Source organism: Vigna unguiculata, chromosome 3 (genome assembly GCF_004118075.2).
Source record: "Vigna unguiculata cultivar IT97K-499-35 chromosome 3, ASM411807v1, whole genome shotgun sequence".
NCBI lineage: Eukaryota > Viridiplantae > Streptophyta > Magnoliopsida > Fabales > Fabaceae > Vigna > Vigna unguiculata.
The window spans coordinates 56,795,284-56,821,756 of record NC_040281.1 but is presented as its reverse complement, the minus strand read 5'-3'; the positions used below and the strand labels follow the sequence as shown (position 1 = coordinate 56,821,756).

General features: G+C 29.8%; 4 protein-coding genes across 4 annotated transcripts; all 4 read left to right on the top strand.

Annotated features, from left to right (window-relative positions):
- Window positions 1-1,845: 1,845 nt before the first annotated feature.
- On the top strand, window positions 1,846-3,306 carry LOC114178960. The gene is made up of 4 exons (XM_028065117.1): window positions 1,846-1,988; window positions 2,140-2,385; window positions 2,494-2,634; window positions 2,739-3,306. Exons 1-4 carry the CDS (start codon window positions 1,980-1,982, stop codon window positions 3,087-3,089), a joined length of 747 nt encoding a protein of 248 aa, XP_027920918.1. The 5' UTR covers window positions 1,846-1,979; the 3' UTR covers window positions 3,090-3,306.
- Window positions 3,307-10,457: 7,151 nt separating this feature from the next.
- Window positions 10,458-13,673, top strand: LOC114179536. Its single transcript, XM_028065907.1, has 9 exons — window positions 10,458-10,626; window positions 10,706-10,911; window positions 11,721-11,905; window positions 12,069-12,356; window positions 12,440-12,498; window positions 12,593-12,629; window positions 12,720-12,791; window positions 12,890-13,172; window positions 13,264-13,673. Exons 1-9 carry the CDS (start codon window positions 10,530-10,532, stop codon window positions 13,600-13,602), a joined length of 1,566 nt encoding a protein of 521 aa, XP_027921708.1. The 5' UTR covers window positions 10,458-10,529; the 3' UTR covers window positions 13,603-13,673.
- A 2,738-nt stretch (window positions 13,674-16,411) lies between these two features.
- LOC114175535 lies at window positions 16,412-16,753 on the top strand. The gene has a single exon (XM_028060290.1). It carries the CDS (start codon window positions 16,412-16,414, stop codon window positions 16,751-16,753), a length of 342 nt encoding a protein of 113 aa, XP_027916091.1.
- Window positions 16,754-23,614: 6,861 nt separating this feature from the next.
- LOC114177624 lies at window positions 23,615-25,878 on the top strand. Its single transcript, XM_028063041.1, has one exon. The coding sequence runs from the start codon at window positions 23,746-23,748 to the stop codon at window positions 24,355-24,357; it is 612 nt and encodes a 203-aa protein (XP_027918842.1). The 5' UTR covers window positions 23,615-23,745; the 3' UTR covers window positions 24,358-25,878.
- The last annotated feature ends 595 nt before the right edge of the window (window positions 25,879-26,473 follow it).

Genomic DNA, 26,473 nt, shown 5'->3' with positions numbered 1-26,473 from the left:
TGGCTCAGTTTAGGCGATGCTGCTGCCATCTCTGTGAGCCCATATGCACAGCACATAGCACTAGGAACCAATTTTTGCACTCAGTGGCTGAATAATTTGGCTTCCAAAACATATATATCTTCATTGTCATTGTTTTAGTTAGTCAGAAAATGGAGGATGCGAAAGTTTGCACCATAACTATATCATATTCTTTTGCCTTTGGTTTTGTCTTATTAAAACACAGAACTACCCTTCATTTTTATTGTTCCTACACTTTCTATTCTAACTCACCTTCAGTAGATTAGAATTTTGGTCTGCAACAAAAGAGAAAACTGCCAAGCTGAGACAAAGTGCTAATTCCCACTACCCCACTTCCACTATTCCATAGAATTTCATGGTGTCAAAAATGAAACAATCAAATTGGTCCCATAGATTAACAAAACCTTTAAATTGTTTGTCACTACCATCAGTAACATTCCCAGCTGGATTCGAGTGTTGTTCATAAAACGTGACTTTTTCACTACATGTCATAATCATGGCTAGTTACCTACCTACAAGCCTCCTCAGAATTGTTGCCAAATTCACTCTCCACAATTCAACTCACTGTTCTCAATACTTTAGCGTCTTCAATCTGCTAAACTGTTTATGCATGTGTGTTTATATTCCTTCTACCAAGAAATTGAAGCACTTGATAGGATGAACAATTGTTTTCAGAAGCTTAATTAAGACACAGGGGAGTGACCACAAATGTTATTACTTGAATATCAAATTATTGAATAGTATGAATACTATGTATGAATAAAACCTCACAGTAAACAATTTGTTTTTTTTATAGTAGTGTATCTATGTGTAGATAGAATCGAATTTGTTTTTCTGTTTGCATCAGATAAATGTGAGGTCAATCTCTATTATAAATTTCCACCTCTGAAACAAGTATGCTCTTGATTTCTAGTACTATGTCCCATGCTATGTCCTGCTAAGTAGGTTGATGATTGGTGTCTCTATGCTCTCATTGCTTAGCTTTGAAGTCATACAGTAATATGCATTATTAATTATGCAAAATGAGGAGAACAGAGATGTGCAGAAGTCCAACATATATGGCACAGAGGAAATTAAAGAAACCTTAAAAATAATTTTTGGAGAAAAGGTGGCTCCAAGTTCTGTTCTGACCCTTTTCTTTCCTTTTTTATTCTGCTTTCATTTTTAAACTTCTGCTCAGCAACTGACCGACTTCTCCAAATAATGATAAAAAACCAATAAGAACTAATTCCATTTATATAAAAGACTCACATATGACATTTGTCCTAACAAAACTCAGCTTAAATAAAGTTTCAATTTTGTGTCTGTCATATTAAAAGTAAGGCTAGAAAAGTTTTCCAGTGAAAGAAGGTTGAAGAAAGTAGCCAAAAGTTTTGTAAAATGAATTGGCAATGAGATTTGCAGAAAAATAATGAAAAATGAAACTCCATTTCAAAGTCCAACATCAAGTGGCTATCAGCAACTGGTTGTTTCCAAGATATAGTGAATGAGAGAGAGAGATGGAGATTAATATGATATGAAGAAATAATAATAAAAATTGCAGCCAGTTCAAGGAGAGAGTGGTTTTGTTTAGAAATAGAGCTCTTAAGCCAAGGAGATGAGCAGAGAATAGTTTAGTTTAGGTGGCTAAGAAGAGAATGGGAGACACAGAAACAGCGCGCACGTTCCCCTCATAGCTTAACTTGTTTCTTTATGGCTTTCGGTTTCTCTCTCTTTTATTTCTCTGTCTCTCATATCACAACCCTTCCTCTATTATACACAAATTGTTTTCTACCTATTATTATTATTATTCATGGAATAAATATATATATTCTCTCCTCACTCCTCTTGTGAACCTCAATAAATACTCTTATCTCCCTCCTCTTTTCTCTCTCTCTGTGCTTCTCTCCTTAGTTACTCACTATACCTTGATCACAGCTCGAGGAGAATTTCAAGAGGCACTCTTGCAACTCTTAATTTTCATGATCATGGTCAGTTGAATTCCCTTGATTTTGCTCTCTTTTCTGTTCACACTCTTCTTGATGATGATGATGATGATTATGATTATGATTATGCATGACCCTTTTGGTTATAGTGATGATTCATGAGGTTTGTTATGGTTGTGATGATCGATTATCGCAGGGATACCAAAAGCCTGCATGGTTGGAAGCTCTTTACACAGAAAAGTTCTTTGTGGGGTGCTCTTACCATGAGAACGCTAAAAAGAATGAGAAGAATGTGTGCTGCTTAGATTGTTGCACCAGTATTTGCCCTCACTGTTTACCCTCTCATCGCTTCCACAGGCTTCTTCAGGTTCGCCGTTACGTTTACCATGATGTTGTTAGGCTTGAAGATCTTCAGAAACTCATCGATTGCTCCAACGTTCAGGTATACTTATGGTTAACACACTGGACTCAAATTCAGCTCTTTTTACCACAAATAAGTGAAATTGAGTTTACAATGGTTAATAAAGGTTTGAATTGTGTTGTTTGTTAGGCTTATACTATCAATAGTGCTAAGGTGGTGTTCATCAAGAAGAGACCTCAAAACCGGCAATTCAAAGGTTCGGGAAACTACTGCACCTCCTGTGATAGAAGTCTTCAAGAGCCTTTTATTCATTGCTCTCTTGGATGCAAGGTGCATATTTCCAGTTACATATATATAAACTTTTGTTCTTGAATTATTACACAGTTAAAGAGGAGAAACTAAAACATGTTTGTGGTGTGTTTGTGTGTGTGTAGGTTGATTTTGTGCTGAAACACTACAAGGATCTGTCTCCATATTTGAGGACATGCAACTCCCTACAACTAAGTCCTGATTTTCTGATCCCACAAGAGATGGGGGAGGAGGAGATGACTCGATCAACGGTTGTGGATTGTGATGAGCCAATGAGTTCTTCGTGTTCAGGATCATCAGGGTCAGAGAACAACATGAGCATGTCTTGCACAGAGGTTGTAAGGAAGAGGAGGAGTGGATGGAGCACTGTGTGTGCAAAATTCATGGCCAACACCAATAACAAGGTTTCTGATGAAGACATGGCCACAAGCATGAGTAGAAGAAAAGGAATCCCTCATAGATCTCCACTGTGTTAGCTACACTGATGAATGAATGAAGAAGCACCACCAGCATCATCATCATCACCACCCAGAAAAAAAAAAAAAAAACAACAAAATAATGGATTTATGAGTTTAGTACTTCTTCAATCTTGAATTTTTTTAATGACTGTGATATGATATTTTGACTGAGGTGAAATGTTCAAAGTTCTCTCTGTCTCTGTCTCTCTCGAAATTGAAGATTTTGTTTAATTAATGACTTGGTCGGGGGTTTTGTCTTAATGGCATCACGTGGTTCCCAATTCCAAGTTATGTCTGTACATTGATAAAAGATATTATTATTATGATCATAATAATTGTGGTTAAATCATAGTCAAGAATCGTGCTTTTGACTAGACAAAATGAATCTAGAAAAGGAACAAAATTGTAAAGGTGTGTTCGTTCATTCACTGGGATGTGCTACATTCTATGCCCATTTCTAAACCAACGGTCATTCTACAGTTAAAACATCAAATAATTGTGCTTCCTCAACTTCTACCTAATTTTAACTTCCAGTGACTATTTTCATCCGATTGCATTATGATTCAATTTTAGATTAAGAAATTTTTAATGTATAGTCTATATTTTAGATTTTGATACAAGGTAAACAATTTTCAAAATTAAATTTTAGTTTAATAATAAAGATGACGAAGAAGGTAAACCGAAAGAGTTACTTAAGGAGGCAAAGTATTGATAAATAAAAAGTAAAAAAATAGGGGTTTGAGATAGTTGATTTTTTTTTTTTAATACTAGAGGTGGGGATTATGTATGAAGTAAATTTTCAATAAATAAAGGAGTGAAAACTAAGAATGATTAGTAAGTAGATTGATAAGATCAAAATCGGTTCAAATTTTGTTGTATATTTTTTTAAAGAAAATTATTGTACTTAATTTAGGTTTATTCATAAAAAATAATATAAGTAATTTAATAGTTTATCTTCATGTATTTATTTAAATTTTTTTCATAATAGATAATTTGTTTATGTTTATATTCTGTGAAGTATAATTTTTATTATAGATTTTGTGTAATTTTTCATATTTTGTTTTTTTTAGAAAATTTTTATGTGATGACAAATTTTTGATGATTTATTGGATATCAATATAATTGAGATATCAAAATTCATAATAATAATTAACATGATTTTAACTAAATATCAAAAGTTTTACTTTTTGTTATTCTTTATATTTCTTTTAATGGCCATTTTTTAAAATATTTGTACTTATTTATCATTTTAAAGTTCAATATAATATTAATTGTAATTTTACTATGTTTGTAAACTTAGATTACAGTAATTTAATATTAATTGTTTTATCTAATTAATAATGCATAACTGTTTTGAATATTTTTTTTACGAAAATAGAATGGAGCTCCTTAAAATATTGTTATAGAAAATGATGAGAAGTAAGAGAAATAAGACCTATAATATAAATTTTATTAAATCTCTTTTAGTATTAAGTAATTAAAAATTTTATATTTTTTTATATGTAAGGTTATTTGGTTAACATAAATATAAACGATGAGCAATTAAGTTAGTTAAAAATTAAAATCGATAGTATATAAATAGGATAATAGATGACAAAGGCTACATTCTACATTATATTTATTTTAATGAAACTCATTTAGCCAAGAAAGTGAAAGGTACAATAAAAAACACTTTTAATTTTTAATTAGGCTTAAATTTTAATTGAAATTTCTTTAATAAAAAAGGTGAATAGGTGTTACAACTAAAAAAAAAAAGAAAATTTTTAATCATAAGTCGTAAATTATGGAATGGTAACACAAATCTTAGATTTTACTTTCTACAATAAAAAAATAAATTACTAAATTAAAACCAATTAATCTGTCAATATTTTATTACACTTAAATTTACAAAATTAATGACGTCGTGAGTTCCTTAAAATCCTAACCACAGAAGTTGTAAAGGTATAAAAAAAGTGTTTTATTTTAATTACTTTTTAATTGATTAAAAATGGGGTAACAGAAAACACACCTTTAGTTTTAATTGAATTTGAATTTTGTTTTAATTAAAATCCTATTTATCAACTTCCATCGGTCTTTATTTTAATTGAAATTCATTGAAGAAGGTGAAAGTTCAACGATGTTGCATATCACAATACCAAAAAGATAAATTTGTAATTGTATTAAATTTCAAGTTAAAAAGAAGGAATTTTAATTGTATTTATTTTTAATTGGATGCTGGTGTGATTGATAATACATATACCAATGAATTTTAATTGCATTAAATTTTAATTAAGTTTAGGTTTTGATTGAACTAAATACATTCAGGTGGTATAGTATAAAAAATATGATTTACACAATCTTACCATTTTGTTCACCTATAATATTTATTATGATTATGTCTAGGATCTAATTTTTAAATAATATATAAAATCGTTTTACTAATAAAATTTTGGTTTTAACTAATAATTGTGTCTAGAATGATATTGGTAACCTAATAATTTGTAATTAAGCTTTACGATTACAAATGTTTGATTTATGATAATGTATGAAAGAGTGGTGAGGGCCTTTAAATTTTGAAATACTGTTGGAAAATTTAACATTGGAGTAGTGTACAGAGTAAGCTTTATATCTTTCTATGGTTGTGTGTTTAATAACTTTTTATAGCAATTATTTGCTAAAGATTTGAATATATACTTTTTACTATTTTTAAACTTATCAATTATGCTTTTTTATAAATTTAATTTAATACTTTTTTTATTAAATTGAATAAAAATATTAAGAACATAAGGATATGTAATTATGTTGTTTATGTGAATGACGCGTAACATCATTTTGTGAGGTAATTATGTACACGTTATGTTTTTTTTAAAAGGATGAAACCTATTTGAGAATTTAAAAATTAATAATGTTTTTAAAAATTAACTTAAAAGTAATAAAATAAACTAGTTTATTATATATATATATATATATATATTACTTATTTTTTAAAATTTATTATATAACCGGTGCTTTATAAATTCAAATTACGTAAAACGTATTTAAAAAATTCAATTTTTCACATTGTTTACTTGTAACTCATGTATAACGTTTCAACTTAATTGTTAATATAAATGTCATAAATAACTTATGCTTTGACTTTATTTTAAAAATGCATTAATAATTGTGTTTAAAACTTTATTCAAAACTCACTTTTAATTAATAAAAAAACATTCATATTGGAACTTGATGAAGTTAAATTTAATTTGTAATTTTTAAATATTGGTGGATTTAATTTATTTTCAAAATTAAATATTTAAAAAAAATGATAGGTTTGGAAAATGATAAATCAATCCATATTCTTAATTAATCATAAAAAAATAGATTATATTCCAAATGCATTTCTAGCTTAGAGGATAATGTTAAAAATTTCACTTGTTTCAAGTGAAATAAGTTTGTCGAAGCTAAAAATAAAAAACTTTATAAATTCAAATATAAAATTTTAAAAAAAATTATAACAATTCTAACATTTGTCTATAAATTATTGATATATAAATATTTGAAACAATATTTAAATAAAGTTCAATACAAAATATACATTTAAATAAACTTAATTTTATTAAAAATATCAATTATAATAAAAATACCATTGTAAAATTTATATAAAAATTAAATTTGATATAGGAATGCAATTGATTCAGTTTTAAAAAAATTGGGACCAAATTGAGACAAAATAACAAATACAGGAACTACATTGAGATTTTTCACATTGACATGTGCCACTACCACTGCCACATCACACTGTCTCTGCCATGTGACACAATGTCAGATTGACATGTGACAATTTTAATTTTTTTTTTAAATTATAAAAAAAAATTAAAAAAAAATAATAATAAAAAAAACCATGTGGTACATAATTAACACCGTTACTGTGCAACTAACGGAAAGAAACTTATTGCAATAAATTTTCTAAAATAGGAACTCAATTGAGTCAAATAAAAATGAGGGAAACTACTTGAGATCTCGCTACAAAAATGGAACCTCTGGAATAATTTAACTTTTTATTAATTTGTATAGGTGTAGAGTAAAAATGAAGTGTGGATGTATCATCATTCTTTGAAAATAACTAACTTTATAAAGTAAAAGTTAAACTAAGTCTTATTTTTTCGTGAATGGGAGCTTGAGACACCATTCTCTTCTTCCTTCACTCACTTATCTTTTTGTTGCGATGTATAACAAGAAACTGCGACCACTATGTGAGATTTATATATCATAAAACCATCGCTACACATTAGATTCATTGTAATCCAAAACATTGTCTCTTTCACGGACATTCCATTTCATCACTTTTACTTACCACCAATTTCACTATATCCACATGTTAAATAACCACACGCAGCCTTATTACCTGGACGCATAGGATGTGAAATTGGGAGGTTTTTAGGGTTTTTTAAGAGTGAGGTGCAATAAGTAAAAAAGGTAGTTAGGTGTAAGAAAAAATATCAATTAGTGACATGTGTTTTTATTTTAATACGAGGGTTGGTGAGCTGGGTTGGCTTACCACGTATTCAATCCAGATGAGTCGGATCTTTTTTGGTTCATATTAAAATTTGTAAATTTTACCTTTACGTTGGGACCTTACCTAACTCAAATACAAGTCCAACATAGTAACAAACACTTGTATGACTTTTTATTTACGGGTTGGTGAATCAATCCGGCTCACTACGGGTTCCATCTGAGTAGGATTCTTGGGAGATCGGGTTAAAAATTAATCTGTATTGAAATTTGTAAAAATAATTTAACTTAACTTAGTCTAAACTCATAATAAACCAGATTAACTAACGAGTTCTAATCCATTTTAACAACTCTAATAATATATGTGATAAATATAACTTGTAGAAGGACTTATTCACTAAAGATAAGCTAAAAAACTATAATATAAATATTCTAATTCGCATTATATATATATATATATATATATAATATTACTATTATATCGATTGTATATTATATATTTTTATCATTAATTATAAGATTAAATAAGTTTTTTTACTAAATTTAAGGATGTGTTTCATCCTTAAAATAAATTTGTAATTTTTTTTATTTTATCAAAATAATGCAAAAATGACATAATTTTATATTGTGTAATATAACTTAAACATATCTTTTGTTAAAAATAATGCTTTACATGACTTTCCTTTAATAAAAAGACAACATATAAATATAATTTAAAGACAAAATGCAATTTTTAGAAAAACTTTAAAAATAAAAAATATATTTACCCCTTAATTATATACAATACCAAACTTAAAATTATGACCTCCTCTTAACTTTTTGAAGATTTTTTTAATTGTGTTTGCAAAGTTCAAAATCATATTTATTATCTTTTATTAATCTTATTCCTTTTTATATTTTAAATTTTTTAATAATTTATTAGACAAGGAGATGACGACGCAAAATATTTTAATTTTTATATCCATTAACTAAAAAAATATATCTCATTTTAACATATCCCCCACCGTTAAATCATAAAAAATATATGGGATTAGGTTGAACCATTATTATTAAAGAAGGAAAATTATTTTTTGACTATTAAATTTTCACAACTTTCTCCTTATAATCTTAGATGCCGTTTTTTAAGTGATCTTCCATTTTTGTATTTTTTCATTTTTAATATTCCAAAATCATTTAAAAAATATCACCTCATGTTGTAAGACAAAGTTGTCAAAATACTATTTTTCTTCTTAAAGAAACTATGAGCCTTGACCCATCTTCTTATAAGACAACCTGTCATTTTTTTTCTTTTTAACTTTTGAATTATATATATATATATATATATATATGTGTGTGTATAAATAAGTTTTTAACTTATTAATTAATATTTGTTATTGAATTAAGATAATAATTATTTTCATACGTTAAATTATTTAATTATAATTGATATTTATAACTTAACTGATAAACATTAATGCTTTAAATTATTATATCAATGCATATTTATATCTTTTCAATATTATAATAAAATATAATTTTTTAAATTGTTTTTTATTTAAAAAATAGTTAACATATCAACCTAGTGAACCTCTTATTTAACAGATTGTTGTACTAAATTAAATATATTGAAAATAGGTAAAAATTACAATAACTTCAATTTCGATCACGTATTTGTATTTGTATTTGACTCATATTTGTATTCAACTCTTATTCATGTTCGATACTTTAAGATATTTTATCCAAACATATAAATGAAGTATACAATTTATGAAGTCGTAGAAGACTACGGAATTTTTTTTGAATAATGACTAACTTGAGTGACAAAAAATAATTAGTCACTATAGTGACCAATTTAGGTATCAATTCATAATCTAAATATTATTGACAACTAAAATAATTCAAAAAATTATAACTGGTATTTAAATTGGTAACTAAAATATTTTTTATTATAAATGAGTTTATAAATTGGTAAGTAAAATTAGCTTCTAAGATTTTAATTTAGATTCACACAATTATAATCATATATTTATAATGTTTTTAAGGACTATTATTGTACATTTTTTAATATTTATATTTCACTTATCTATTATGTATCATATTATATTATTTTCAAAATAAATATATCAATGTATCTAATACGTATCGTATCCAATACACGTATCGTATTCGTGTGTTGAAAATATCAACTCGCTTTATCAGATTATTATTGAGTTTGCTATACATCAAACCTGAAAATTACAAAATATTTTATTAAACTAATATATATATTATTGCAAAAATTTCTTGAAAGATAAATTAAAAAATTGAAAAAGTAATAATTAATTTGAAAATCGTTAACAAAAGGAAAAAAAATTCAAGTTACTAATATATTAATTAAAATCTATACCTATATAAAGATGATTAATGTTTTGGTGTCCACATTTATTTTTTTAATTTTATCTTTTAAATCTATACCTATATAAAGATGATTAATGATTAATGTTAAATAGTTAAGGGATAAGATAACCGTAGTCTCACTCAAAAAAAAAAAATCAATAACAAGACTCAATTAAAAAACCACAAAAAATTAATAAAAATTAATCATACGTACCCAAATTTATTAACAACTTAAAAAATTAATTAAGTATTATAAATATATCTTTTATATAGTTTTACTACAATATCCTCTTATACTTTTAATAAATATACAACACTAATTTCACACATTCATTAAGTATTAAGGTAATTTTTGTGAGAGCAAATTAAAGCACTAATATTTCCTTTTTATCAAACCTCATATATTCATACTCTTTTACACTGTTTTTTAATTAGTTTAAGAAGAGACTTTACTTTCCCATTTATGAGAGAAAAAAGAAAAGAAAAGAAAATGGGGGAAAAGAAATGATAAATAGATTATATAAATAAAAGGGAAAAAATGTAGTGGGGTTTTGGTTTTGGTTGAGTAGAAGAAGTCACACGCATGCACGCCATAGCCATAGCCATAGCCATAACATTAATCTTTTTACAATCATGCTCCGCTTCACATCAAACTCCAATCACTCTTTCTTCTTCCTCTTCTTCTGCATTTTTTTCTTTCTCTTTTCGGCTTCTGCACCAACACCTTCAGGTTCTTTTTCTTCTTTCTTTAAAATTCTTATTGAGCTGTTATTTTCGTTATGTCAATTCAAGATTCTTACTCTTTTCAGATGGCGTTGAAGATGTTGACCAGGAGCGGTACGAGGAGGTGGTGGTGGTGCCGCCATGGACGGCGAGGAGATCAATGGCGGAAGGTGCAAGTTTCAGGAATGTGACTCTGGTGCTTGCTAAGGAGAGAACTCGCCGGCAAGATTGGTTTAACGGTTTTAACCTTTACAACGGTGGCTGGAATATCAGCAACGCCCATTATCTAACGGTTACTCTCTTCTTCTTTGCACTGCAATTACTACATTCCTCCATTGATTACTCTAACTAAGCTCTCCAGTTAGTTTCATCTTCGCTGGTATTTGCGTCACGCGCTTTCGCCACGTGTTGTTCATGCTTCACTACTCAATGACGCGTCCAATCTCCTATTGGTTAATTTAAGTTTTCAATTTATAGAAAGAGTGTATAACACTTATTTAGTGTTATGTTGAGATTATTTTGAGATAATTTCCACTTGGTCAAAAGTTGTGAAAATTTTGAGTTGCTGATGATGGAATTTTTCTTGGAATATTATACGTGGAATTAAATGTGACCATTTTTGTGCAATTTTCTTACTCAGATTGGAATTTCAAATGGAGAACGTTATTTTAATGTTGAACTTTATTTTACTTTGTTATATAAGCGATCCTTCATTTTAATTGAGAAGTAAAAACATCTAAGATTTGTCTTTTCTTTCTTTCTTGTTTTTCTTGAACTACAAATACTATCTCAGTTTCAAAATAATTGCCATTTTAATCATTGAAAAGTTTCCAATTGATCGAAGCTTTAATTTTTTTTTTTTTATGAAGTGTTAGGTTTAATTTGTCCTTAAATAAGTATATACATGATATTTTGTATTTACAGTATATAAAAAATGTATTCAATGAGGCTGGGATAATTTTACCAAAATTGATTCACATATTTGTTATTGTTGCATTAAAAAAAATGTTTCACGTTTTTCATTCTCTCGTTTTGTTAATTGACAGAAATATTGATGCATAATTTAATTTGCTAACGTGGAATTGTTCATGGGAGGTGCAGTCAGTTATGTCCACTGCGGGTCCTTTTATCGTTGTGGCTGTAGCCTGGTTCGTGATTTTTGGAGTTGTTTTACTTATCAGCTGTGCGTTATGCTGCTGTTGTAACGGAGGAGAGTCAAGCGACTATTCTAAATTAGTCCATTATTTTTCATTGTTCTTGCTTATCCTCAGCACCATTATCACAATGTATCTCTCTGCCTTTTCATTCTACCACTCTTTTCTTTTTCTAATTTTATAGTTCTCAATCGATTTCAATTAATACTGAAAATTGCTGTTATTATCTCACTTAGAACAAATATATAATTCTTGATATGTTTCTGATCAAGCACGTTTAATTGTTTACGCTTAGAGGTGGATGCGCTCAGTTGTACACCGGTCAGGGGAAGATTGATGGAAGCACTTCCGAGACACTTGATTACGTTTTGAATCGGGCACAATTGGTGGCTGAAAACCTCAACACCATATCAACTTATTTCGATTCGGCTAAGCACATTGTGAGTGAGCCTCCTCTGCCACTAGACATAGATCTTGGACCGAACCTTGATGACATCAAATTCAAAATCGACCGTGCTGCGGATACTCTTTCCAACAAGGTTACCGCTAACTCAAAGATCATACGCAAAGTCATAGATGGAGTGTAAGTACATAAACTAAGATTCCATTTGGTTTTTTGAAATATTTCTTTTGCTAATCATCAATATTTGTTGTGATCATCTGCAGAAGACTCGCTCTCATTATTGTCGCTGTTGTTTTGTTCTTTGTCACATTTCTCCGACTATGTATGTTTGAGTTTGTCTTATTCTTTCTGGACTCTGTATATAATTGTTTATCAGATTATATAGGATCTCATTTGGGTTTCGTGTGTATATGCAGTCTTTTGCTTACTTGGGTTGCAGTGTCCCGTGTACTCGTAAGTTGAATCAATTTATTTTTCTTCTTGATGTTTAAATCACTGGTGGATTTGTCTCTGGTTAAAGTTTGTGTTTTCTTGTGGCTGCAGCTTGGTAGTTATTGGATGGATTCTTGTCACTTGTACCTTGGTACTTTGTGCTGCATTTATTTTTGTTCATAAGTAAGTTTATCCTGATGAACTTGTGAGACCGATAAATCAAATTTTATATATGACTATATACAAACAGACATGAATGCATATATGTTTTTTTTTAACAGTATGGCTGGAGATACATGTGTTGCGATGGATGAATGGGTTGTGAACCCCACCGCCCACACTGCACTGGATGACATTTTTCCATGCGTGGAGGAAAAAGCTGTTATGGAAACATATTTAAAAAGCAAGATGGTCACGTATAAAATCATTGAAGAATTTGACAAAGTCATTTCCAACTTCACGAACGCAAATCAATCAGTCCCTCTTCTCTGCAATCCATTTAATTCAGACCTAACAAGTCGCAACTGCTCTTCAGAGGAAGTCACATTCCAAAACGCCACCCAGGTATGGACCATTCCAAAACCTTCATTCATTCATTCATAATTTTTTTCAGGCATATACATGTATGCAACTGGTTAACGTTTGGAACTTTCAGGTTTGGAAAAACTTTAAGTGCGAGGTTTCGTTGACCGAAAAATGTAGGAGTGTAGGTCGTTTGACACCGATCCTTTACACGAAACTGGGAGCTGCAGTGAATGTGACGTACGGTTTATTTCAGTATGGGCCATTTTTTGCTGACTTACTTGACTGCAATTTTGTTCGGAAGACGTTCAATGACATTAGCAGAACTTATTGTCCACCTCTGCGAAGATATTGTGAACAGGTTTATTTGGGATCAGTTTTGGTTTCTGCAGCAGTAATGCTCTCTTTGGTATCTTCGCTCTTCTTTGTCAGAGAGCAGTTCATGTTTCTTCACAACAACCGTGTTTTTTAGTCAGAAATTTTCCAGACTAATCGTGTACAACAAAAATTTTCCAGACTCGTGTATAAAAACAAAATTATATGTGGTAGTTTAAAATTTTTTAATCAACTTATTTTAATTTTATTGAGACTTTTTCTTAAAGATGATTTTTTTTTTTTTTGTGATTTAAGTTATAATGAATGAAAGTTTAACAAACAATAATTGAAATCAATACCGGCATGTCAAAACAAATTTATTAGGAACAAAATAAATTTAACTTTTTAAAGTAGTTTTCGCTGTAGTTATGATAAAAAATAAAAAATAATGTAAGAAAAAAATATATAAAAATTAACTCGTAATAAACTAATTTTAACCCATTAAAATGTTAATTATTTTCTCTTGTAGAAAGCTTTAACAGTTTTTTTTTATATAATTTATCTAAATTTTTATTTATAGTATAATAATTTTAGATAGTAGTTGAAAAATATGAAATGTCATTATTACCTTTCGATAATGCTTGAAAAATAATCATCGTAAAAGGTGACCTTTTTATAAATATGGGAAACTATATAATGATGACTGCTATAGAAACATAGTTGTATATATGTTAACAAGTACAATAAATAGTTGCAGAGATATGCTGTTATGTTGCACACCGATTCTCTTTTCTTTCTCTTTTTTTCTTCTTCTTAGATATCGTAAGAATCTCTCTTTTTCTTTCTCTGGTATGTTCTCTTCATATATGTCATTGTCATTTGATGAAAGTAATGTGTATTTTTTTTACTTTAATTATTTAAGACCTACAAAATGTGAATTTGAAGATGTTTTTTCTTTAATGTTAATTAGTTATCCAAGAATTAGTGAAGAAAGAAAGGCAAGAAAGATGCTTACAAACTTAATTTGCATCAAGTTTTCTAAATCAACAAATGCCCGATCCAATTTTGAATGTTTCTTTTAGGTTGATTACTGTGTAGTTATTGAAGCATTCAACAAATACAAATAAATGTAACAATAATTTTATTTTATTGTTTTATATATTTGTTGTATCCTACGAGTCTATTGGTGACAATAAAATTAAAATAAACTGAATAAACATAATATTTAAGATTCACTACACATAAGTATGTCAAAGCTAAACTTTTCATGATCTATAGTTTAAACTAAAAAAAAAAAAAAAAAAAAAAAAAAAAAAAAAAAACTAACCCATTTGAATGTCTGTAATTTTTTCTTAAACTAAAATTCAAAATCATTGTTTCCATTATTGTTCACTATTCCTGGGTATCACCATCTAGCTCCATGTTGTCACTAACCCAAATAAAATTTAATTTTTCATTTATAAATCTTTGAAGTTTTTCTTTTGTGGATGTTCTTGTAAATTCATGAATGTAGGTATAAGGCATACTTGAATCTAGGTCCACACACTAAAAGTGACAAAAATTTAACATAAGGAGGTGCATAAAGAAATTATGGAGGTGCAGGAATAAGCGCCCCTTATTTTTTTGGGAAGTATGGGCTTGGTCCAACGAAGATTTTATCTTTCTGGATTGGCCCTAAAAGTTTTAAAAAAATGTAATAAAAGGCCTATTGCCTTGTTTCCTTTGAACCATATCGACTTTCCTTTACTTAAAGAACAACATTATCCTTATAATACTTTGATTAAATATTCTTTTTATCTCATTAAACTTTTCAAATTTCCTTTTAGGGTCTTATTTAAAAAAAAAACAAAGTAATATAATATCTTCCATCAACTTAATAGAAACGCACTTCATTCATGAGCCTTGGTCACATAAATCGTGTCGTCTACAAAAGTATATTTTGTATTCAGTTTTAAAATTTTAATATCGAAAAAAAAATATATCAAACATCAATGAAAACATTAGGGACAATATTTTAATTCCATTTTGAAAAAACACTTAGAAAATTACTCTTGTCCCGGTTACAAAAAATAGGTTAAAAGAGTGTAAAGTTGTGGAAATTATTTGGACCGGTTCTTCGTCTTCTCCTGCAAGAAAGAAGATTAGTCCACTTAATTTGACCAAAAAGTCCTTTTAGTTGACTCAGGATACTTAATGATTGATCCACCATTGCTTACATTCAATGAACGACTTCTTCAACCCAGCAAAGGAAGATAACACACTCCACCACAAAGACTAATTTGCCCTTCCAAAAATATCTCTCTTATAAACTACATTTCACATCTCAGCAAAAATCAAGAAAAAACGTTAATTTTATTATAAGGCAACACAATATAGTATTAATTTATAATTATGAAAATCTCCTTGATATTTAAAACAGCCAATTTTATTTTCTCGTTAAATTTTAATTCTTCAAAAAAAAAATATAAAAAGTAATTATCTAAAAAAATTTCAGAAACGAGGTTAAGTAAAATTAGAATGACGAGTTTAATTTTGAGAATCCAAAGCCGTTGAAAAAAAAAATGGAGAGAAACGAAATCGGTTGGTTGAATATTCAAACTTAAGGTTGGTTATGCAACAAAATATTACAGAATGATTTGATACAAAGATATAACGATGATAGATTATTGTTTACAGAGTTGGAATTACATTTGACAAGGTTGTAATTTATAACCACCTGTTTAGATCCATAGTAACATGTTTGTGTCGTGTTTATTTAACCATTGATGCGGAAGAATGGTTGAGAGAAAGACCGAATTGTCCTTCCAAGGAGAGTGGTTGTGCTATAAAAGTGGTGAAGCAAGAGAAGAATCTCCACCCAAAAACACAAGGCCATAAATCACTTACCCTATTATAATTACAACAACACTTTCTCCGACCTTAAAACCATTCAAACATTGTTCTCTGTTTTTTGTTCCCTTCCTTCAATGGCCTCAAGGAGTGTGTTGACATCATCATCATCAAGGTCCCAACATTCCCACCCGAACCAGCCCACGCGCACCTGCTCCTGCTCACCCAGCACGCACCCTGGTTCCTTCCGGTGCAGCAAGCACAAGAAGCCACCCCGAGCCATGTCTCGATCCTCGCCACGCACCCCTAACCAATGGGACCCATCCATGGTTGCAAAAGCCAACTCGTTGAAGGCGGTTCTGTTGCAGATGCTCAGGCCCTCCACCCATGACCTTCACAAGAGGAAGAGTTTCCAACCAAGGCCAACTAGGTTTTCGCTCATGAACGCCGACACCACCGCTGCGGTTGCCGTTAGTTGATCAAACGTTCCTCCACCCTTTCCATTTCCTCTAACATAAATCTAACACATTTTAATAAGGCTTTTTGTCGTGTCGTGGGTGATTCTGTGATTCTGTAATTTATGTAACTGTATATATCCCATAAACTACCTCATTTTTGATTCCCAGTTTCTCTTTGTAACGGAACCAATACTCTACTGGATCTTGTATTATCAAGTTGGACATAATAATACCATTCTTTTATTCTTTCTATTTTCTGGCTTTTTCACACGAAAATCTCACTTTGATTCAACAACAAACGAGGAATCGTAGTTAAGAAACAGAGGAGTGACTACAGTTGGCAGATATATCTATGTTTATTTGTATATTAAATATGTTTATGTAGTTAATGTCATGGTGGATAAGATCATAATTAGTATATTAAATTGGACTGATCAGCTAACATTATTGGTGAAACTTGAAACCTAATTCACTTTCTTCGACACAGAATAGACGTCACTTCTTGGGACGGTGACTTCGCCCTTTTAAATCCAAATTCATTCACATCAAAATCGAATATGCAGGCCATTGTTATTTACAAAAGTTAGATAAGATCAAGGACTTTGATACACATCTATTATATATAATACAAGGTTAACTGCGTGTTTGTCTATTAAATTTCAATAAAAATTAGAATTAATTATGATATTATTTGATTTTCCAACTTTATAATTATATGGATTTAATTTTTTTCATTAGATTTTGTTAATTTGATTTAATATTTTAGACGTATTATATAATAACATTTAAATTATTTATATTGTTTTACATATTAATTAAAAATTTATTTTAAAATGTATTTAAAATATTAAATCAATTTAAAAAAATTGATTAAATAATTTAAATTTGTATAATTTTAAAATTAAAAAATTAAATTAAGTCAAAATTTCAAAGAAAAAATAATTGTAAGTTTCACTAAAAGTTAAAAAGTAAACACATATTTAATCTTATGATATATAATATGCTAACTTGCACTGAGTGATAATTTATTTCCATTTGAAATAAATTTCCATATATAATATAACTGAGATTGTCGATGAATAGGGTATAAGGTGGTTTTGTTAAGGGAAACGAGGTTTGATTTTAACGTTAGATTGAGAAGATCGAAAGTTAAGTAATATAAATTAGTTCATTTATTATATACAGGTTAAAAGATTAGTACATATATAAAGCAGATCCAGAAACACATTCAACCTCTTTAGTGTATAAAACGGTCCTTGTAAAATGAAAAGGACATTTTTTAAACTTTTTTGAATTGAAATGAGAGACTTTCAAATGTTTCAAGAAGTTTCAGTTACACAATCAAAATAAGTGAAATTGATTAGACCGGTAGTTGAGAAATAAGTTCATTAAGAATAGGTACAAGAGTGTCGGAAATCAGTGAATTAAGGTATTGAAATAATTTTAAACTAAAAACGTTATTTAAATTAATAATTATCATTCTTTCACATCTTGACCATGATCAACATGTAAATTTGTAAACGAAAAAATTGATACTACCAACGCAATTGACGGATAACAAACGTTATTTAATTAAATTATATTTAATTTTACACGTACTTCTAGGTTTAATAATATTATTATTAATTGACTTAATTATTTTTCATTAGTTATAATGAACTAACTGTTTTTTTCAGTTACAATTAAATTTTATATTCCAATTTCCAAAGAAGTTAAGAAAAGAGAAATGGGGAAGATGGAAAAAATAGTCAAATTAAACAAGTGAAAAAAATTATACAAACCCAATAAGATACTTTAATAAATATTAACAATTAATAAAATTAAAAAGCACTTGACTTGGAAAAAAATATTATTATTGATGAAGTTTGAAGATAAGTAGGTTAAGCCTAAGCAAGTTGACCTTGAGCTGGGAAAAGATGACTGCTAGCCGCAACATAACTCTCTCCACCAATTATTGGACCCAACAAGAACTTCCCAATTTCTTGCTTCTGCCACGCCACGCCACCATTGTTGAAAACAAAACCACACGATTCTATCATTCCCATTCACCTCTCATTTTTCATTTCAAAAATCTTCTTATCACACAATATCTTAATATATTTTTGTGCCCAATTATATGATTTACATAAACAAGGCAACGAAAAAAATTATTAAATTAAAGCGAAATCATCTCGAAAATATATATGGTACATTTTTCTAATTTACTACGCGTAACTATTAATAGGTGGTGGTGATGTGCATGTTCATGACTAATGCTGCGAATCTTCTTGCACAAAACCTCAGATTTTGTTGAATTAATACTTGCTTGCTGGTATAGTCACATTTCTACGCGTTAGTCAATGTTTCATTGAACAATTCATATGAGAAATAGTGTGACATACCATTCTTTGTCTTCCCCGTACTATATTTCGGGAGTGAAAAGACATGATGGAATCGAATGTCTCCTTAAATAACCTTTTACAAAATAAGGAAATTTCCTTAAAATCTAACCTTCTGTTCATCGGTAACAATACAGTGAACTAAATGTTTGACATGCTATGCTACCAACACGGTGGGGTCAGTGTGAAGTGCATTCCAACTGTTTGAACTGTGTTCTGAGATAAAATATTAGAACGACACGAACGAAGAAGATTTGCAGTGTCATGCGTGCCGTAGATCAATAATACTGTGTGTTTTCAGATAAGCGTTGACCCTCTATCGCTGTTACAAATCCTTTTGTTTAAGATAATGGCTTTTTGTTTTCTTTCTCGTCCTTCATCATTCACTACGCTATCTATGTCTATCTCAAAGTAGAACACTAGCTAACCTTATCTGCCACGATTAAGTGATCTTAGACATGTACACTGAATCGTGTAAATCCTTTGTTTGAATACTTTCTAAAATTTCTGGATACGAAAGTGCTTAAAAAATATGATTTATTATTAATTAAATTTTCTTTTAAATTAAAAATGTCTCTTGTACGAGTGTATAACATCTTTGGGTATATCACGTAACATGTGTTTTATTTTATAATGATTTGTTTCACTGCATTTTCATACTCAAAACTAAAAAACTGACCTAATTTGATATCTCGGTTTGGCTAATAAAGGCGTAATGTGACTGTTGAAAGGCAACCACATTAATAGGAGGCTTCGGTATTCAGTAGTTGTCGTTTTTATAGTATTTTGGTTTGGTTTTTATTATTTGAGAATGTTCCAAAATGAAAAATATGAGTGGAAGGAAAGTTTCAGTGTCATGCAGCTGGCTAGAGTTGATATATAAATATAATTTCTCCCTCTTTAGCCAACTCCAACATGGCTTTCAGCAATTTGCATTGTGATCAATAAAAATTCATAAATAAGAGTGTCCATGACCCATGTGTCTACTATATCAAAACCCTATATTTTAGTGGATGAGGTTTGATTTTGCCTAGAGAGGGTCCTATGGTTTGGTTTATGTGCTAAGAATTGTTCAAACACATGGCTATTTCGATTGGTTGAATTAATTCTTGGAAGTTCGATTAAATCCAAAATTGAGAACTCCACACAAGATGGCCATTTAAAATAGACAAATTTTCAGTAAAGAAAATCCAGATAGTGATGTAGATTTTTAGGAATATGGATATCTACAACGTAACATCCTTAATTACGGAGTTTTCTTCTCTTCGTCAGGTTTTGCTCTGCTAAGTAAAAGTTTGGCTCCGTACGCGTATAATGTTCTAGAGTAATTAATTAATTAATTAATTGCGTAGAAATACGAAAGAGAAAAAAAAATTATCATGGTTACCGAAAAACATCATAAATGACGAATGTTAATGAATAAAGAAAAAAGGGCGATGTTATAAAATTCAGTTTATACCTTTTTTTTTTAATTTCCTAAACCAAACATATCCTAAGCGCCTAAAAAGATCTTGTGATATTCGTCCGACAAAATATCATGTACTTCTTGTGGAGAGTTGTTCCGAAACCAAGTGCAATTTTATTCCTAAGATTCTATCATCTTAAAAATTATTCAATTTTACAATGGAAAAAGATTATTTTAGGAGTATTATATTATTCACATATTCAAGTTCTCGTGTTCATAAATAAATTATCTTTAGATTTTTTCAGGAAAAATTCTTAAATATCAAAAAAACAACTTAACTTTTGGTAAGATAAGAGCACACCTTTTGGAATTTCCATTAAGTATGTTTCTAGATCTATATAGATTCACTTAGAGATTATCAATAATTCGGTTACAATATGACTTAACCACTCTAATTAGGATTATAGGTTCTAAAGATCAGTGAATTACTTGATAAAAAAAACCATGATGACATTCTTTTTTATCTATTTAATTATAACAATACCAGTTCCCAACCTACTAAGTAAAATGTCTTTCAAAAAGTGTTGGTTGACCTTTTGATATATTTAACGATACATATTATTATTATTATTATTATTATTTAAAGTGTATCAGATTATAAATTATTATTTGTTTGTAAATCTTATAAAGTCTTACGAATTATTATTTACATTAAAAATGTCATTAAAATGACAAGCATACGAATCAATTTCACACCATCTTAAAACTTTACTTTTCAGAAGTAATACTTGAATAGTCATTTTGTAAAAAGAATGACTAGCTTATAAAACAACCAAATTGGTCTTTTATTTTGGTAAGTTTGTGTTTGGACATACCATACTCAAACTTAACTTTTTTTTTTAGAGAATGCAATAATAGATTTTCGTGTTATGAGTGTTTGATATTTAATCTAAGTTTTATGGTTTTTATATTGTTACATTATGATTTTTTTTTTTGTAATTTTTACTTTAACTCAGTTTTATAAAATTCACATTTTTATTAGTATTTTACTTAATTATCTTTAAAATTAAAAATAAGAGAGGGAAAGAAAATGGTTGAAAAGAATAATTATGGTAAAAAAGTTTAGAATTGAGTGTGGTGAGAGTAGTAAAAATAAATAACCAATAAATTTATGATTTTAAGTTTTTTTTTATCTATTGAAATTTATATTACTTGTCTAACATTTTATCAACTGATTAGTTTGGGCTAAAATAAATTGGAGGTGAAGAAGACTCACATCCAAATATAAGTTAACCTTTGAGTAACTTTAACTTTTTCATCCAAACCATAAATATGAAATTTCAAATGTTAAAATGTGAAACCACCACTAATTATATTGAAAGCGTAAAACAATTTTTTTTATGAAACCTTTTTTTAAATTTTTTCTATTTCAACTACTTCTTCCCAATTATGACTAATAAACAACTTCAAACCAAATATGGTGGTGTTTGAGAGTTCAAAAGAACCATGTCAAATTACAAAAGAGAGTTTGGATAGATAGTGATAAATGTATATTTCTTAATCCCACTTAGGATGATATTTAGACTGTATTCTTTTGGGTGGATGTACTATTTACAAGAAATGATAAGAGATGATTAGAAGGTGAGTAATTTATTCTTTTGGAGGTGATGTGAGGAGATGATTAGAGAGATGGACTGAAAATTCAATCTCACCATCTATAGTGAGATTAGAGAGTGACAGAACTGGATTTACTAAATTACCCTTCATTATTTAATTTTTGTTACATGTGATTTAGCTGTCAAAATCAATACGCATGGTAGTTTTAGTTCACTTTCTTAATTATATGTTAACGGTAATAATAATTTATTATGGTTATAATAAAAATTTATACTTCTAAATTTACTATTAAAAAGAAAAGAAAGTTTCCATGTAAATTAATTATTTTCTACCTTATATATTAAATTTATTTTTATACAAAATATATTGTATTATTCATTTTTTATAAATATTTTTTTTTTATATTTTCAATCATTCAATAAAATTTATAAAATAATTTTAAATTATTTATATATAACTTTATATTACCTATAACAATAGGGACATTTTGGTAATATAATTTTTTCTATTAAAATATTTTGTTTAATATATTACATTAGTCAATTTAGTCACAAACTTTCATATAGTTCACTCTCTAATTCATTTTAAAATTACATTTGAATCACTCAAGAGAAACCGCATCAACTTCATCCTCTGATTCTTTCAATCTCTTCTTCTTCCTCTCCCTTTAATCATTTTTCTCAAAAGAACAAAGTGTTAATGTCTCAATATTATTTTTGTTTACCCTAAGTTCTCGTAAAATAATTAATTTTTTACCTAATTTGTGACTTAATCATTCAGAAAATATAAAAAAAAAATCAACCAATTTTCAGATGTAAAAATAAAAGAGTGTTTCGAAGTGAGATCCTCCAAATCTTAAACGAATAGTGGTTGTGTTTGTGTAACAAAAGTATGAAAGTGGCAGTGGAATAAAAAAAGAATGAGAAGGGTAGTTTAGTGACTTACAAGTGATAGTAGTACGTGGGAGAAGGATAGAGAATTAGGAGGGGAAGCGTAAAAGACGTGTCAGTGGAATTAAAACGGCTCAATATTTTTTTGTCGTTTTTTATTATTATGCCCACTGCTGCCCATAGCTTTCTCAAACTTAAAGCGGTTCCATTGCAATTCCGAGGGCTCCACTACACTTTTGGTTAACTAACCCAACCCCTTCACCACTTCTCTTCTACACTATTCTTCACTTTTGCTCTTCCATCCTTCACCTTTCCTTTTTTTCTTTCCTTATCCCTCTACTGTTTCTTTTAATCGCCCTCGTCTTTTTCACCATTAATCTCAATTAACCACTATCTACAAAAATATTTATTCTATCAATAAATGACCCTCTGAGGCTTATACCAAAGAGACACGGAACTAAACAAAAACAAGAATCAGGGGCTACAAGACAATTCCAAAAAGTTAATACCCCAAACTCAAAATACGTCATTCTTTCTTTGCCTACGCCCAACACACTATTGCTCTTCTTCAAAATTCTATATATACATACCTCGAGTAAAGCTAGGTTTGCCAAACCGAAGAGCCGAAACCGGCCTTTAGGGAGAAACAAAAAAAAAAAAATCCCCTACTCCTTCTCTTTCCTTTTCCCCTCTCTTGCGATTTTTCTCCAGAAGAGAAAAAAAATGGCGGCAGCTTCTAGAAAATCAAGAAGCGCAGTAATTGGATCCCTCTCATCTACTCCTAGATTCTACAACTCTCACTTTCGTTCTCACACTTCTTCTTCTTCTTCACCCTCAGGTTTTGCCTCCTCCACTTCCAGCTTCTCTTCTGGTCCCACCACCTTTTTAAACCGCTCCTCCTCTCCCACGCGTGTCAACCTCTGCGGTTCCTCCGCTCCCTCCGTCCGGTTCTCCCTCGACCACCGCTCCGTCTCCCCGAACCGCTCCATCGCGGTCGCACCGCGAAACGCCGCGTCCAGGCAGGGGAGTATTAACCCGCACCAGCCGAAGCGGACATGCATGTGCTCGCCTACGACGCACCCTGGCTCCTTCCGCTGCAGCCTCCACAAGAAGAGCCACGCGACGGCACCGGCGCCGTACTCGCCTAATCGCCTCAACGCGCGCAGATCCGCGATGACGAACTCGCTCGTGAGAATTCGTGGAGTTGAGGGAGATCTCGTCAAGCGAGCTCTCGCAGCGTTGATTCGACCTTCCTCTCACCAGCAGAGACGGCGTGGAGACTTTCACCCGAGGCCGAGTAGGCTCTCCGTTATGACAAAAGCAGAGGACCTTTGAATCGAACGACGCTTTGGTTTTGGCTACCTTCACTATTCCGTGCCACGGCGGCAGCGGCGACGGATCCTGTCACGCTGGCTTGGGATCTGACGGATTTCAAAATCTAACGAAAATTGATTATGTGCTTGGTCTGTGTGCGTGTGTATCTGTGTGTACATAATACAGAACTTATATTAATCAGTTGCAGCCATTGATGGCCATTCGTGGAGCTTCTGGACCTAATTTTAAGGAAAATGATTTTTGATTCAAAATTAAAACAAACAACAAATCCTAAATTAAAATTCAATTCTAGATCCAGTCTAAACTTTGTTCATAACAATCTTCTCTGTCTTTCAATTTTTTTCCGCTTCACTATAGATTCTCTGTTTTATTTTTATCTTTTTTGTAAAACTTTTTAACACCTCCCGTGACGTGACGTTTGTCATAAACTTTTCCGTGGTATTCGCTTGTCACTTCTTCATCTCAGCCTTGTGTTTTTTATCAACTAGGTCTTTTTTGAAACTGTTTGTTTTCTTTCATCTTTTGAGTTTACTGTCCTGTATGGGTTTGGCTTGGTGTAAATACGTATTAATGTTTTTCCGTTATGAATTTATTTGTTTATTTATAATTATGCTGTTTTAATGTTGTGATTTGATATTAAATAATTGTTTGTTTTGCAGGGAATATATTTTGGGTGGCTAGTGGGGGAGGGCAACACGGAAGAAGATAACGCATAACGGGACTGTGTTGGGTACAAGAACAGGATAAAGTTGTGTTGAAAGTTTAGTGTGATTGTAAAACACATAATCTTTATCCTGAATAGTGTGATTGACTCACTGGATCCCATGGCTGGATGAAATGATGAATGGCAATGGCGTGAATATATTTGTGGAATGTGACGTCCGGCACAAGAATTGGAGTAGAAAATGACTTGACTCTCAAAAGAAGAAAAACATTATGGGATGGGTATTTCTCATGGTAAAGGAAAACATTACTATACAATTGCATTCTTTCATAAAAGAAAAAGATAAATTATATGATTTTAAAGTGTTTTTACACAATATTTTAATTTTATTTTAATATATTTAAATAAACAGAACTTTTTGAAGTTTGTAAATAAAAGTTAAATGTTTATTTTTTATTTTCTTTAAAATTGGTTTTCATTAAAAACAGTTTCTCTTTGCACTTTCTCTGAGGCGCAAATTTAAAGGGTAAAGAATTTCATGTGCAAATTACTTTTTTATTTTAGTAAGTATAGGAAGGTTTTCATTCTTTCTTTAATCTCTTGGATTGTTTGTTTAGAGAAGATATTGTTGGTAGAAGGGGTTGATCTTTATGAATATATTGAGATTTGATTCGATTTTGAAAAGTGTAAAGAAAATTTTCTTGAGCTTAAAAATATCGGTTTTGGGTTGAGTGTTGCTTAAGGGATTGAAAGCACACTATTTAACCTTATGTGCCAATGAAGAAAGTAAGATTACAAAAAAGAGAAAAGAAAAAGAAATAGAGCATAAAGTTTCTGAGTTAAACCCTCCATAGCCTTTGAAGAATTACCAAAAGTGATAATATCATCTACATAGACAATAATGATAGAGTCTGTTATTTGAATAAAGAGAGAAACATCAATTTTTTCTGGTGAAAACTCAAGATGAATAAGAGTGGATATCAATCTTGCAAACCAATTAGGTTGTTTCATATAAACTTTTTCTTGAATGTAGTTATTAAGAATGTATTGTTAATATCAACTTGTCTTATTTATCAGTTTTGGAAATAACAATGCTAAGAACCACTTTTATTGTGATGATAATAAATGCCTTGTCTATGAAAAAAAACTTGAGCAACATGCCTTGTCTTATGCTTAGCTATTGTTGAATTTGGTTTATACTTTATTTTGTATGTTCACTTTGAACCTATCGATTTATTTAGGTGGAAGAGGAACGAAACTTCGTGTCTTGTTTTTGTGGAAGAGCTTTGTATTCTTCACTTACTATAGATTTTGTCATTAGAGAATTAAGTTAATCTATTTATTTAACAGATGATAGATGATGGAACAGTTTCTAAAGAAAACACAGTAAATATAAAAACTAATCTTTTAAAATTTTTTATTTTAATTTTTAAGTCCCATTTTAAAAAAAAC